At 48.2% G+C, this 13202-nt stretch overlaps 1 protein-coding gene across 3 annotated transcripts in view; it reads right to left on the bottom strand.

The window, feature by feature from the left end:
- The window catches only part of SEC16A (SEC16 homolog A, endoplasmic reticulum export factor), a 64427-nt gene that overhangs the window by 33584 nt on the left and 17641 nt on the right, over window positions 1–13202 (bottom strand). For all 3 annotated transcript variants that reach the window (XM_081967057.1, XM_081967058.1, XM_081967059.1), the window contains 6 exons: window positions 11636–11804; window positions 8583–8725; window positions 6926–6987; window positions 5557–5695; window positions 1542–1784; window positions 1337–1434 (listed from right to left, as the gene is read on the bottom strand). In XM_081967057.1, the coding sequence (XP_081823183.1) occupies window positions 1337–1434; window positions 1542–1784; window positions 5557–5695; window positions 6926–6987; window positions 8583–8725; window positions 11636–11804 (854 nt within the window). The remainder of the gene's footprint in view (window positions 1–1336; window positions 1435–1541; window positions 1785–5556; window positions 5696–6925; window positions 6988–8582; window positions 8726–11635; window positions 11805–13202) is intronic.

The raw sequence follows: 13202 nt of genomic DNA, 5'->3' as shown, positions 1-13202 counted from the left end.
GTTCCACCAGGTTCGCCTGGTGCGCCAATTGCGCCCCCTACTGGACCGGGACGCCTTACGCACAGTCACTCATGCGCTGGTGACGTCTCGCTTGGACTACTGTAACGCTCTCTACATGGGGCTTCCCTTGAAATGCACCCGGAGGCTACAGTTGGTCCAGAACGCAGCCGCGCGGGTAATTATGGGGAGTACTAGGTACTCCCATGTGACACCGTTCCTGCGCGAGCTGCACTGGCTTCCTGTGGTCTATCGGGTGCGTTTCAAGGTTTTGATAACAATCTTTAAAGCGCTCCATGGCTCAGGACCTAGTTACTTGCGGGATCGTATTCTGCCCCATACATCCCTGCGACCAATCCGCTCACACAGAGAGGGCCTCCTCCAGGTGCCGTCCACCAGACAGTGTCGAGGGGCAGCGCCTAGGAGTAGAGCCTTCTCTGTGGCGGGCCCAGCCCTGTGGAATGACCTCCCCCCGGATATTAGGAATACCTCTGACCTCCGCTCCTTTCGTGTAAAGCTCAAGACCCACCTTTTTCAAGTTGCTGGCCTGGCTCAACTTTGATCCAACTATATCGCTCCTGACGAGTTTTTTATTTGGGGTATTTTAATTGCATTCAATTTATTTAGGGGTTTTTAAACATTGTGTTTTTACTTGTTTTTATCTATCAGTTCACCTCCTCCTTGTATATGTCGTATATATGTCTTGGTATATGTTTTGTTATATGTATGTCGATATATCTATTTCCTATGTTTTGTTGTACGCCGCCCCGAGTCCTTCGGGAGAGGGTGCGGCTAAGAAATAAATATTTTTATTATTATTATTATTATTATTATTATTATTATTATTATTATTATTATTATTATTATTATTATTATTATTATTATTATTATTATTATTATTATTATTATAGTGGTAAGCTGTTCCACTGGTTAATTGTCCTGTTAGGAAGTTTCTCCTTAATTCCAGGTTGCTTCTCTCCTTGATTAGTTTTTCCATCCATTGCTTCTTGTCCTGCCCCTCAGGTGCTTTGGAGAATAATTTGACTCCCTCGTCTTTCAAGCCTCTCAAATACTGGAATGCTGCTATCATGTCCCCCCTAGTCCTTCTTTTCTCTACACCGTCCATACTGAATTCCTGCCATTGTTCTTCCTATGTTTTAATCTCCAGGCCTTTGATCATCTTAGCTGCTCTTTTCTTAACTTTTTCCAAAGCCTCAACATCTTTTTTGCAATGCGGTGACCAAAACTGGATGCTGTATTCCAGGTGTGGCCTTACTAAGGGTTTTATAAAGCTCCGTCCCGATTGAGGACAGAGGCACACAGAGGTCTCATCTCCTACCTGGTCATCACACGAGCATGCGTCCTGCTGTCCATTTTACTAGCAAGCAGCAATGCATGGCCCCACAGCCCGTGTTTCATGGCAGATTCCAAAGCATCCTATTGGGAAAAGAATGCAGGATATTCATTTAATTCTTTTGCAGGTCTCCTCCTCGTTTTTGCAAAGGCCAACCTGCAAGAAGGAAGGAAGCCAAGCAAGACAGCACCTTTTTCCGTCCATAAAGCAGCAGCTCTCGGAAGCGCTCCGTTTCCTTCTCGAGGCTGTCGATGGTGGCGATGAGGCTGTCCGTCAGGAAGGACAGCTGAGCTTCCCCGCTCTCTTCGGGCATGTGATCCACAGCCTCGTTGGTGAAATCGATCAGGTTGGCTTCGTTGGGCGACTTCCCGGGCAGCCACACCGTCTTGTGATCCTGAAGCAGAAGCTCAGCGATATCCGTGCCCACCACGGTCTACAAATAAAAAGGGATGCTCTTAAAACAAGGGAATTCTGGGAGTTGAAGTCCACACACCTTAAAGTGGCTTAACGTTGAGAAACCATCCTAGACAGACCCACAGGTGCTTTTTCAGGAGGCAATTGGACTTTCTCGTTGTTTTCTTTTGAAGAAGTGGTGCTCCTGGTTCCTGGAGTCTGCAATTTTATTTCATTTGGGACGAAGGACCCTTGGAATGGGGTGGGAGGAGGAACGGATTCCCAGAGGGAAAAATTGCAAACTACAGGAACCATTTGCACCACTCAGGTGACCCTGAGGACGCAGAGAAAACCTCCAAGCAGCCTCAATGTCCCTCTCAAAGGACCAGCCGTCTGCAAGGAGTATAAATCCTTCCATTCCCCACCATCCTTTCAGAGCTGAAGAAGCTTCTTGGATGAGAAGCGAAATGTCTTCAAAAGAAAAAAAAAACAATAAAGTCCAGTTGTCTCTTGAAAAAAGCACCTTTGGAACAACCCTGTCCTGGATGAGACGGAGAATCTCTACAGATTTCTAGCTATGCAATTTGGGAGGAAGACTCTTGGAATGGGGTGGGAGTAGGAACGGATTTCCAGAGGGAAAATTGCAGACTACAGGAACCATTTGCACCACTCAGGTGATCCTGAGGACACAGAGAAACCTCCAGGTGGCCTCAATGTCCCTCTCAAAGGATCAAAGGACCAGGTGTCTGCATGGAATATAAATCCTTCCATGCCCTACCATCCTCTCAGAGCTGAAAAAGGTTCTTGGATGAGAAGCAAAATGTCTTCAAAAGAAAAAAAAAAGCCAGCCCAGTTGCCTCCTGAAAAAAGCACCTTTAGAACAACCATGACATGGATGGCTGAGAATCTCTACAGACATCCTGGACAGACTGGTAGTGAAAGGGGGGGGGGGCAGAAACTCTAGGGAGGGTCTGCTTTTGCCCATCAAACCCACCAGAGGGCAAAACAGGAGACGGTGACTTATTGTTGGGGCTTTCTACCGCAGTGGGAGTTTAATTTCAGGGTGGAAAGTCCACCCTACTGTTTAACATTAACTCAGAGGTGGCCGTAGAAAGGGAGGGCACAGATCTGTGAATGTATCACTAATAAATCAAGGGAGAGGAGGGTGAACCTTTCTGCTGAAATCAGCAACCTGGTAAAATGAAAAGTCCAGGATGTTCTAGCCCCAACTATTACCTCAGTTACACCCGACATAACGGAGAAGGAACAGAGAGCTGCAGGAAAACACGTTTTGTTCCAGGTGACTGAAGCTACGGAAACTCTGGGGCAGAAGGCAAGGGGTGATTCCAAGCGTTTTGGTAACACAATAATGCAGGGGTGTCCAAACTTGGGAACTTTAAGACTTGTGGACTTCAACTCCCAGAATTCCCCAGCCAGCATGGCTGGCTGGGGAATTCTGGGAGTTGAAGTCCACAAGTCTTAAAGTTCCCAAGTTTGGACACCCCTGCAATAATGAAACCCAAGGCATCTTCTTCAAACTTCCCCAGAACAAACCTTGGCGAGGTTCCCATACCTTTGAGTGGGGCTCATCCTGAAAACACCCCAAGAAATTGTGCCCCTCCCCATCATACAACCTACCCAATAAGCACTATACTAATGTTAGGGTCGCCATCCTGGGCCCAACGTTTGGGAAGCCAGGCTCTGCCTGTCACGAGCCAGGACAAAGGGTGAGTGATGGAGGAGTAACCCCTCCTTAAAAAACCTTGGTCCAGCTGGCCCGGCTGGGAGCACCTCGTAAGGGCCCCTTCCCAGGGTTACAGGTCCATGGTTTGGAAGGCGGAAGAGGGCTCTATGCCCCAACGACAGATAAAGCAGCAGAGCCATCTTCTAGGACAGTCATGGCGAACCTGTGGCACACGTGGCACGCGGAGCCATTTGTCAGGGCACGCGAGGCGCTGCCCTGTCAGCTGGCCAGCACGCGCACGCACGCTGGCCAACTGAGTTCACCCTTTTTTAAAGCCATTTTCACCCTCCCCAGGCTCCAGAGACTTTATAGGCGCCTAGGGAGGGCGAAAAGAGCCTCCCCCGCTCCCCCGGAGGCTTCATGAGCTTCCCTGAAGCCTCCGGAGCGCAAAAAACCAGCCCTATGGGCAAACCGGAAGTTCGGGAACGGACTTCCGGTTTGCTCAGAGGTTCATTTTGACTGCTCCGGAGGCTTCAGGGAAGCGTCCTGAAGGTCCCTGAAGCCTCCGGAGGCTGTTTTCTCCCTCCCCAGGCTCCTATAAAGCCTCTGGAGCCTGGGGAGGGCAAAAAAAGCATGCAAAAAATGGGGGGGTCGCGCCTGTAGTGTGCATGACCCCCCTGCGCTCCCCCCACTTATGGCACGCGAGCCAAAAAAGGTTCGCCATCGCTGTTCTAGGAGACGGGAAACTCTGATGACAAACCTCCCCTGCCTTGTGGCTCTCTCCACTCCTGGAAAAAGGCTTCAGGAGTCAACCTCCAGGCAAAATCCGGAGCTGGAGTCCCGGAAGCAGTTCGTGACTGTGTACAACCATGTTCTGGTAACTCCTGCGACGCAGCTGGAACCAATCGCATCGGCTCTGCTGTTTCATTGGACTATTTCAGTGACATGGAGAGGAGGGATTGGCTGCTTGGGTAACAGTCTATCCTCCATATTAATCTACCCAGGCCTCGTTCTCTGGAGAGGATACTCCAGCTTTGACGTCTTCCCAGAGCATAATAACCATAGTCTTTTGAGACTGAAGGATGCCAATGCAATATTAGGAGCATGATTATTTTCTTGAAAATAGAGGATAAACCATGAATTATCAGGTCTGCTGAAGGATCTGCTTCAAAGGGCATCTTTTGCAAAAATTTCCCCAATCTTTTTCTACTCTATCCCTGTGTCCTTTCTCGGTTTCCGATGTGGAACTTACCAGACTGAGGAAGTGTGAAGAATAATTAACAAGGAATGAATTGATTGCAAGTTGGCTGCAGAAAGGGTCCTTGGTCACGAACCTTTTATTTCAATTAAGTTATAAAATTAGCTACTAAAAAAAAAAATCACCCAGAAGGCTCTTACAAGCCAACATTCGGGCATTTCTCAAGGCAGAGCTAAGCTAACCAGGCTCAGGATGAATTAAATAAATATGAATCAACTCCATATCATGTGCATTAAGTACAGTCAACAGGATTATTCTCCCACTTTCCTTCCCGCCAAATTAAAGACATTAACACTGGTGACACTTTGGGGAGATGCTTGGGGAGGGGAGAAGGGAGGGGTGTGGGTGTATTCCCCAGGGCCACCTGCTCCTCAGCTCCTCAGCTTCTCCCATCGCCAATTTGGATCTGTTAAGCTTTGAGATAACCAGCATGAAGGTCTGAAAGGTGGGGAACTGGTGGCAACTTGCATCCCTGGCCTGCTCTCGAGTTGCCATAGGCAAGAGGGATGGGGAAATGACGACGCAGCACAGCGGACACAAACAGAAGCACATTCCACGCATATCTTTCTCAAGGCTGTCTCCCAGGTTACCTGCAGCAGCTGGAGGGGCATGATCTCTACAGCCCACGAAAGTGCCCCGTTGGAGAATGTGATTTATGACACACCCTGGGGGCGGGGTGGGGGAGTGGAACAGGGTCATAATTGGGTCGTAAATTACGTGGGGTCAGAGTTGGCTTTACTTGGGTACGTGACATGTTGCTCCTAATAAATAACTGGATTTCTTTTGAAACTTGGCTCAAGAATCATGGTTTAATTAGGAATCCTGACCGCAAGCCATACAAGACATGGAAAGGAGGCCTTGAGCACATACCCCATTTTGCCTGCACAGGAGAACAACAAAGTCCCAGAGAAGCCGAGCCGATTCCTTGTCAATCAGAGCATCGTTCTGAGAGCAGCGGGTGGCCTTATTCTGGGCATAATTAATAACGTCCACTTTATGGGTGTCATCTCTGCAAGAAGGGAGAGAGAGAGAGAGACACACACACACTTACGATCACAAGACGTTACACCCTAGGAATGAAAGAGCGCTTCGTCTGCAAGGTGGGAGTCCTTGCCTTATGAGATTTTGTCTTGGAAAGCCCGCCCCTACGGTTTCCAAACAATATGCACAACTGTTGTTGGGTGAATGAAAGCAATGTGTGGTTTTTTTATGTCTGGATCCAGCCAATAAATGCTTCTGACCGTCACCTTAATTCTGGGTTTATGCTACTTGGTCTGATGCTGCTCACATTGCTGCTATTGCCCGTAAGGTCCTGCTGTGGCCCTCCAGTAGCCAGCGGAGCTGGTAGCAGACTCAGGCAGTGAGGAGGTTGGGGAGGAACCTGGGCCAGTCCTGGAGTCTGGGGAAGGCTCTGGCGAGGGCTGTGTCGGAAGCAGAGATGAGGCCAGGGCTGTCTGACAGTTCTCAGCTGCCTTCGGAGTCAGACATCAGTGGGGCAGAAGAACAGCTGGGGCCTTTTCCCGATGTGCGCGTGCGCAGAGTTGCCAGGAGAAGGGAACAGCTAAAGAGTAAGGGCCGACTCAGGAGTAAAGCCACAGGTGGACAGTGAATGGCCCCTCCCATAGAGAATAAAGAGGAGCGAAAGGGGAGTGGAGTTTGCAGGAGACACTGAGTTCCATTCATTCGGGTGAAGGTCTGCTCCTGACTCCTTGCAAAGTAATTGCCACTACAGCCTGGCATTTGGAAGATATCGGCCTGGCAGCTCTCCAAGGTCTGCAGTTGTGAAATGCCTTGAAAGATTGTTCCCCAGGACTTTGCTGGAGAGGAATTCCCTTTAAACTAAATAAAAGGGTTTTATCGGGACACGGAGTTGGCTTCATGCTTTTGGGAAGCCTTGGTGAGAACAGGCCCGTCCTCCTGTCCACAACACCCACTGCGGTTTCTATGTGCAAAACATTTGGCTGCCCCTTAGGAGACACGTGGGATGACCCAAAGCTTTCACGCCTTCACTTTCAGTACCAATATCATCATCGCACAACACTTGCGATGTCGTAAGGACAGCTGAAAAGTCTAGAGAAGGGAAGACCAGGCTCCAAGGATGAAATCACTTTTTGAGTGTCAGAAGCAAATAACCTGCCCCAAGATTTCCCTGCCTTTGAGCGTTATCAAGAGTTCACCGGTGAACTACACCAGAACCAAATGCACCGAATCCGATGCCTTAAAAGCCTCGGGAACTTACTTGGTGAGAGGGCCGGGAAAAGCTCTCATCTCCTCTTGCTCCGAAGAGTGTTGCATGACCATCTGTGAAGAGACAAGGATCAGCAATGTCATTTGGGACAGGGCCTCTTCCCTGGGCGAGGTGCTGCCTGGAAGATGAGTGCCGCAGATCTCACCTTCCTGACTCACACGGTGGCACGGGTCGCCCTACGCTAATATTTAAAGGTAAAGGGCAAGGAACTATGAACTTGAGAACGTTCTGTGGAGAGCCGAGAAGATGACCTGGGTGAAGATAGGCAGTAAGGGTTGCAAAAAAGGGTTAGGTTTAGGGAATTTCTTAAGTGTGGAGAATAGCCACAGAGAGGAGGAGGTGGGGGGAGGCAAGCTATTCTCCAGAGCACCCGAAGGCCAGACGAGGAAATAATGGATGGAAACTGACCCAGGAGAGATTCAACCTGGAAATAAGGAGGAACTCCTTATTTCTGACAGTGAGAACAATCAACCCGTGGAAGAGAAGTTGTGGGAGCTTCATCACTGGAGACTTCTTGAAAGCCTCCAGGGATGAAGCTCCCACAACTTCCAAAGGCAACTTCTATTCCATGGGTGGATTGTTCTCCCTGTCAGAAAATTCCTCCTTGTTTCTAGGTTGAATCTCTCCTCGGTCAATTTCCATCCATTATTCCTTGTTTGGCCTTCAGGTGCTTTGGAAAACAGCTTGACCCCCTCCTCTCTGTGGCAGCCCCTCAAATATTGGAAGCCTGCTATCATATCTCCCCTGGTCCTTCTCTTCCCTAGACTAGCCTTAGAATGAAATCCAACAGGCCTTGCTTTGCAACAACCAATCTTGAGCTACATAAGAGGCTAATCCACATGGGAGAGCATCTTGTCCTTATTACCCTGATCAGTCCCACCCAGTCAGGCAGGGAAGGGTTAACCCCGTCAATTGAAGAATTTTGACTGGTGGGATCTTGGAAGAGACCCTTCTCTAACCCTGCCCTATGGAACACCCTCTCCCTAAAAGTGGGATAGGTCCCCCCTCTCTTGGCCTTCTGGATGAGCGTGTGGGGTTCATAGAGTGCCCTGCAGCTTTTGAGTCTTTGGTGCCTTGAGACCTTTTAAATTATTTCTTAATCTTTGTTTTTACTTATTCCTCATCCTGTTTTCAGTCTGATTTTTAACAGTAGCCTTTTTTTTTTTACACCTTTTCATGATTAACTGCCCGGAATCACTTAAGTGAGATGGACCGTGCCTAAATTCGATATATGAACAGAAGTAGTCCTCGACTTATGACAGTTCATTTAGTGACTGTTCAAAATTAAGACGGCACTGAACATGACATGACCGTCCTTCACGCGGCCACTGCAGTATTCCCATGTTCACATGATCAAAGATGCCTGGCAACTGGTTCATATTTACGACAGTCGCAGTTTCCTGGGGTCACGCGATCCCCTTTTGTTAAGATTCACTTAACAACCGTGTTACTAACTTAACAACTGCGATGATCCACTTAACAACTGTTGCAAGAAAGATGATAAATTGGGGGGCAAAACTCACTTAACAAATACTTCGCTTAGCAACGTGCGTGTTGGTCTCCACTGTGGTCGTAACTCGAAGGCTGCCTGTAGAGCAGCAGATTAAGCAGCTGCTCGCCATCTCGCTGGCTGCTCCTCCTCACTCACCTCCATGCTGTGGATCTCGACCAGGGCTGGCTGGCCTTCGGAGGGAAGGTTGGGCAGCACTTTTATCAGCTGACCCCCAGGCCCAAATTTTGCACACACGTGGGGTATGGAGAACTTCTCAGGAGTCAAAGGTCTGGAAGGGACTGCAGCCGAGAAAGAAATGAGAGGAGAAAGAGGTTTAAGGAAGGAAGACACTCAGAGACGGTTCAGACCCTGGCCAGTGTCTCTTCGCCCTTCTACCATCAGGCAGGAAGACATCGAAGCAGAGCCAGCCGAAGAAATCGGTTTAAAAACAGTTTCTGTCCTTGGGCTGTTGGGACTCTTTAAACACCACCACAAATCACTCCACGCACAGGCGGAAACATAGGAAATATAGTTTTCTTGTTCTTTCTTTTTCTCCCCCCTCCCGTAATTAATTGCACAGGGATTATTCTTTATGCTATTTGTGTTGTTTGTATGTTTTTGTCATGGATTGCACCAGTGAGGCTAAAACCAATTTCGTTGTATACAGGATGTACAGTGACAATAAAGGTTATACTACTATACCATACTGTACTGTACACTTTAAAGCAGGGGTGTCCAAACTTGGCAACTTTAAGACTTGTGGGCTTCAACTCCCCGAATTCTGGGAGTTGAAGTCCACAAGTCTTAAAGTTGCCAAGTTTGGACACCCCTGCTTTAAACAAAGGACAGAAAATCACCATGCAGTTTTGGCTGGCCCAGTGCTATCCACCCTCAAGTCAAACTGGGCTACTGAAGAAGGCAAACTGGGCTACTGAAGAAGCACCCCTCCTTCCCAGCATGGATTCCCAGCATATCTGCCACTTTTGCTTTCACTTCCTGCCGGAGAAGCTAAGGTAGAAAACCGCTTCATTACAATTTTGCAAAACGCCCTTCAAAGGAGAACAAGAATTCGTACAACCCCCAGAGCTGCACTTCTCCATCTCCGCAGCTTTCGAGCGTTAGCAGATTAGTAACAGTAACAGAGTTGGGAGGGACCTTGGAGGTCATCTAGTCCAACCCCCTGCTCACGCAGGAGACCTGCACTAGGGATTTGGAACGCCGAACTGCGGACCTCTCTGATCGACAAGCTCAGTGTCTTAGCCACTGAGCCGTGAAGACTTCCACTATGCCGGCTGGGGAATTCTGAGAATTGAAGTCTTGGAGTTGCCAAGTCAGAAGCAAACGCAAGCAGGGTATGAAATCCTGAGAGGAATTACCTCCACATCCAGATTTCATCCAATCTCCCCCCATAATTTCCCTTCCAATCCTGGGGAGCTGATGAATGAAGAATGACTTCCCTTCTCTCTCTCTCTTTCTTTTAATATGGTTTTATTAAATCTCAAAAATATGGGGAAAAAGTAAGCAGGAAAGAAAAAAATAGAGAAAAAACGGAAAGAATCCAACCAAAAATAAGATAAAGCACAAAAAGAAGAAGGGAATTAGGGAAAAAAGAAAAATAATAATGGTTTTGGACTTTCTTTAGTACAGATTTAATTAAAAATGCGCCCAATTCTTACACTAAAACTACCAATAATCGACATCCTATCTATCTATCATCTATCTATCTATCTATCTATCTATCTATCTATCTATCTATCTATCTATCATCTATCTATCTATCTATCTATCTAGATGATAGATAGATAGATAGATAGATAGATGATAGATAGATAGATAGATAGATAGATAGATAGATAGATAGATAGATAGATAGATATAGATACAGATATATGATAGATATAATTATACATATATGTATATGATAGATAGATAGAAAGACAGACATCAAGCAATAGCCTTTAGACTTATATACTGCTTCACAGTGCTTTACAGCCCTCTCTAAGTGGGTTATAGAGTCAGCCTCTTGCCAAACAATCCTCATTTTACTGACCTCGGAATGACGGAAGGCTGAGGATCGAACAGCTGGCAGTGGGCAGAATTAGCCTGCAATACTGCATTCTAACTACTGCGCCACCATGGCTCTTAGAGATAGATAGATAGATAGATAGATAGATAGATAGATAGATAGATAGATAGATAGATAGATAGACAGACAGACAGACAGACAGACAGACAGACACAGACAGACATAGCAATAGCCCTTAGACTTATATGCCGCTTCACACTGCTTTTCAGCCCCCTCTAAGTGGTTTACAGAGTTAGCCTGTTGCCCCCCCAAATCTGGGTCCTAACAGGTATTTGGGGAGTTGAAGTCTGCAGATCTTAAAGTTACAGGGCTTGAGAAGTGCCACCTTAAGAGTCCTGGGATCCCACAAGGGGCAGTCGTATGCTTTGGACCATGGAAGCTTTTCAAGAACCACAGGGGGGGGGGGGAACACACCACATTCTTCTCATACACGTAGTCCTCAGGTTACAACCATTTTTTTTAATGACTGGTCAAAGTTACAATGGCACTCTAAAAAAAGCGATTTCCAACCAGTCCTCACAACTTACGACCACTGCAGCAATCCCCACATTGTGCATTGACAACAGCTGCAGCACCCTGGGGTCATGTGTTCACCATCTGCAACCTTCCCTGGGGAGGGGGGGGGGGCGGCTTCAGAGTTCATGGGAAAAACTGGATTCGCTTAATGGCCATATGGTTTGCTTAACAACGATGGCAAAAAGGTAGCAAAATCAGATTGCGACCCACTTAACAACTGTCTTGCTCAGCAACAGAAATTCTGGTGCTAAGAATTGTGGGTGTATGTTGAGAACTACCCCTACGCCAGGAAGGGTACATACCGTATTTTTCAGACTATAAGACATGTAGAGGCTTGTAGAGTGCTCCTGGGGGCTGGGGGGGGGGGCAAAAATGGCCCATTTTCCGCTTGTTTTTGCCCTCCCCAGCCCCCAGGAGCACTCTATAAGCCTCCAAAATGCTGTATTCAGTGTATAAGATGCACCCAGATTTTCACCCTCTTTTGGGGTGCGTCTTATACTCCAAATAATACGGTAACTTTTGGGAGATAAACTACAAAGTGGGGTGAAATTACTAGCCCCCCCCCCCCCAGTACTACTACAGTATTTAAAAAAACAAAAACAAATACCTTGCTCTACACCTGGCCAAGGCATCTGGGTTACGGAATTGTAACTGTTCAAAGGAGGCTGGTTGATGTAGTACCCCTCGGAGGAATAGTCCGCACGGAGTGACGTTGGCTGAGGGTCTCCATCGTAGGCGTTGACGGTCAGGTCGTGGTTGCTTCGATACCGCTGGCTCTGGAGGAGAAGGCAGAAGGACATGTAAGAGTCAAGGAAACAGGAGCATCACAGGAGGAGCCTCCGTGGCTCGGTGGTCAGAGTGCAGTACTGCAGGCTCCTTCTGCTGCCTGCCGACTGCCTGCAATTTGGCAGTTCGAATTTCTCCAGGCTCAAGGGCTCTTTCTTTCTTTCCTTCCTTTCTTCCTTCCTTCCTTCCTTCCTTCCTTCCTTCCCACCCATCTATCAATCATCAGCTGTGGTGACACAGTGGTGAGAATGCAGTATTGCAGGGTAACTCTGCTGACTGCCAGGAATTCGATTCTCACTGGCTCAAGACTGACGCAGCCTTCTGTCCTTCCAAGGTCGGTTAAATGAGGACCCGGATTGTTGGGGACAAGAAGCTGACTCTGTAAACCGCTCAGAGAGGGCTGTAAAGCACTTCTAAAGCAATATATAAGTCTAAGGGCCCCTGCTATTGCTATCCTCGTTCTGGATGCTGTGTTGAACCTCAAGGCCAGAAAACAGACCGTCTCCCGAGAGAATGCAGAAGGAAGTCCTTCCTCCTTGTCACTTATGTGTCATGTGAATCAGTGGTCCCCAACGAGTCCAGCTCCATGGATGGGCAGCAGTGGCGGCTGGGGGGGAGGGGGGGGAATGATTTCACATGTACACCCATCACTTGTGCAAATGGAGCTCCGTGCCCTCCTCCATCGCCTGTGTGATGAGTGCCCAGGTTCACAACAGGCCCCGACTGATACCGGGCCACGGGACAGAGATTGGGGACCCCTGATGTAACTGTCTGAATCAAACCCGAGCGGCAGGCAGAAGGCAACCCAGATGCTCTGTTATTTGCAAACAGCTGCTGACTTCCACTGCTATTTAGAAGGGATTTATCTTAAATCAAGGAACGCTCTGCCATGTCCCAGATCAGAGGGGGTGGGGGTGTCAAGCTCAATTTCATGGAGGGTCGCATCAGGGTTGTGTTGGACGTCAGGGGACCAACAGGGTGGGCATGGGCAGCTCAATATCACTTGTGTCGGGGGTACCTGTGGTGGTTGGCCCTGCCAACAAAAATGGGCTCCCATGCTCTTGTTTTCCACTGCAACCCTTTGCCAGCAACAATGGAACGGGGAGGACCGCAGCCCCTCCATCTATTCTGGTAGAGGCACTGTGGGTCGCTCCCCTCCATCCAGGGTAGCCTGTAAACAACCCGTGGGCCGGATCTCGCCCCTGTGCCTTGAGTTCGACACTCCTGTCACAGATAAACTGGGAGGCCCCCTTTCTCACGAACTGAAACCCAAGCATGCTGGCATGCAAAGCTATTCCCCCGGCAGAGAGGTTGTGAGGAAACATACTTTCATTTCCTCTGAGACGCAAAAGGAAGCTCAGGTGAAGCAGCTTAAAGAGGCCCTTCGA

Source organism: Natrix helvetica (genome assembly GCF_964273705.1).
Source record: "Natrix helvetica genome assembly, chromosome: 15".
NCBI lineage: Eukaryota > Metazoa > Chordata > Lepidosauria > Squamata > Natricidae > Natrix > Natrix helvetica.
The sequence above is the reverse complement of the archived record's forward strand: the minus strand, read 5'-3'. Positions and strand labels throughout refer to the sequence as shown.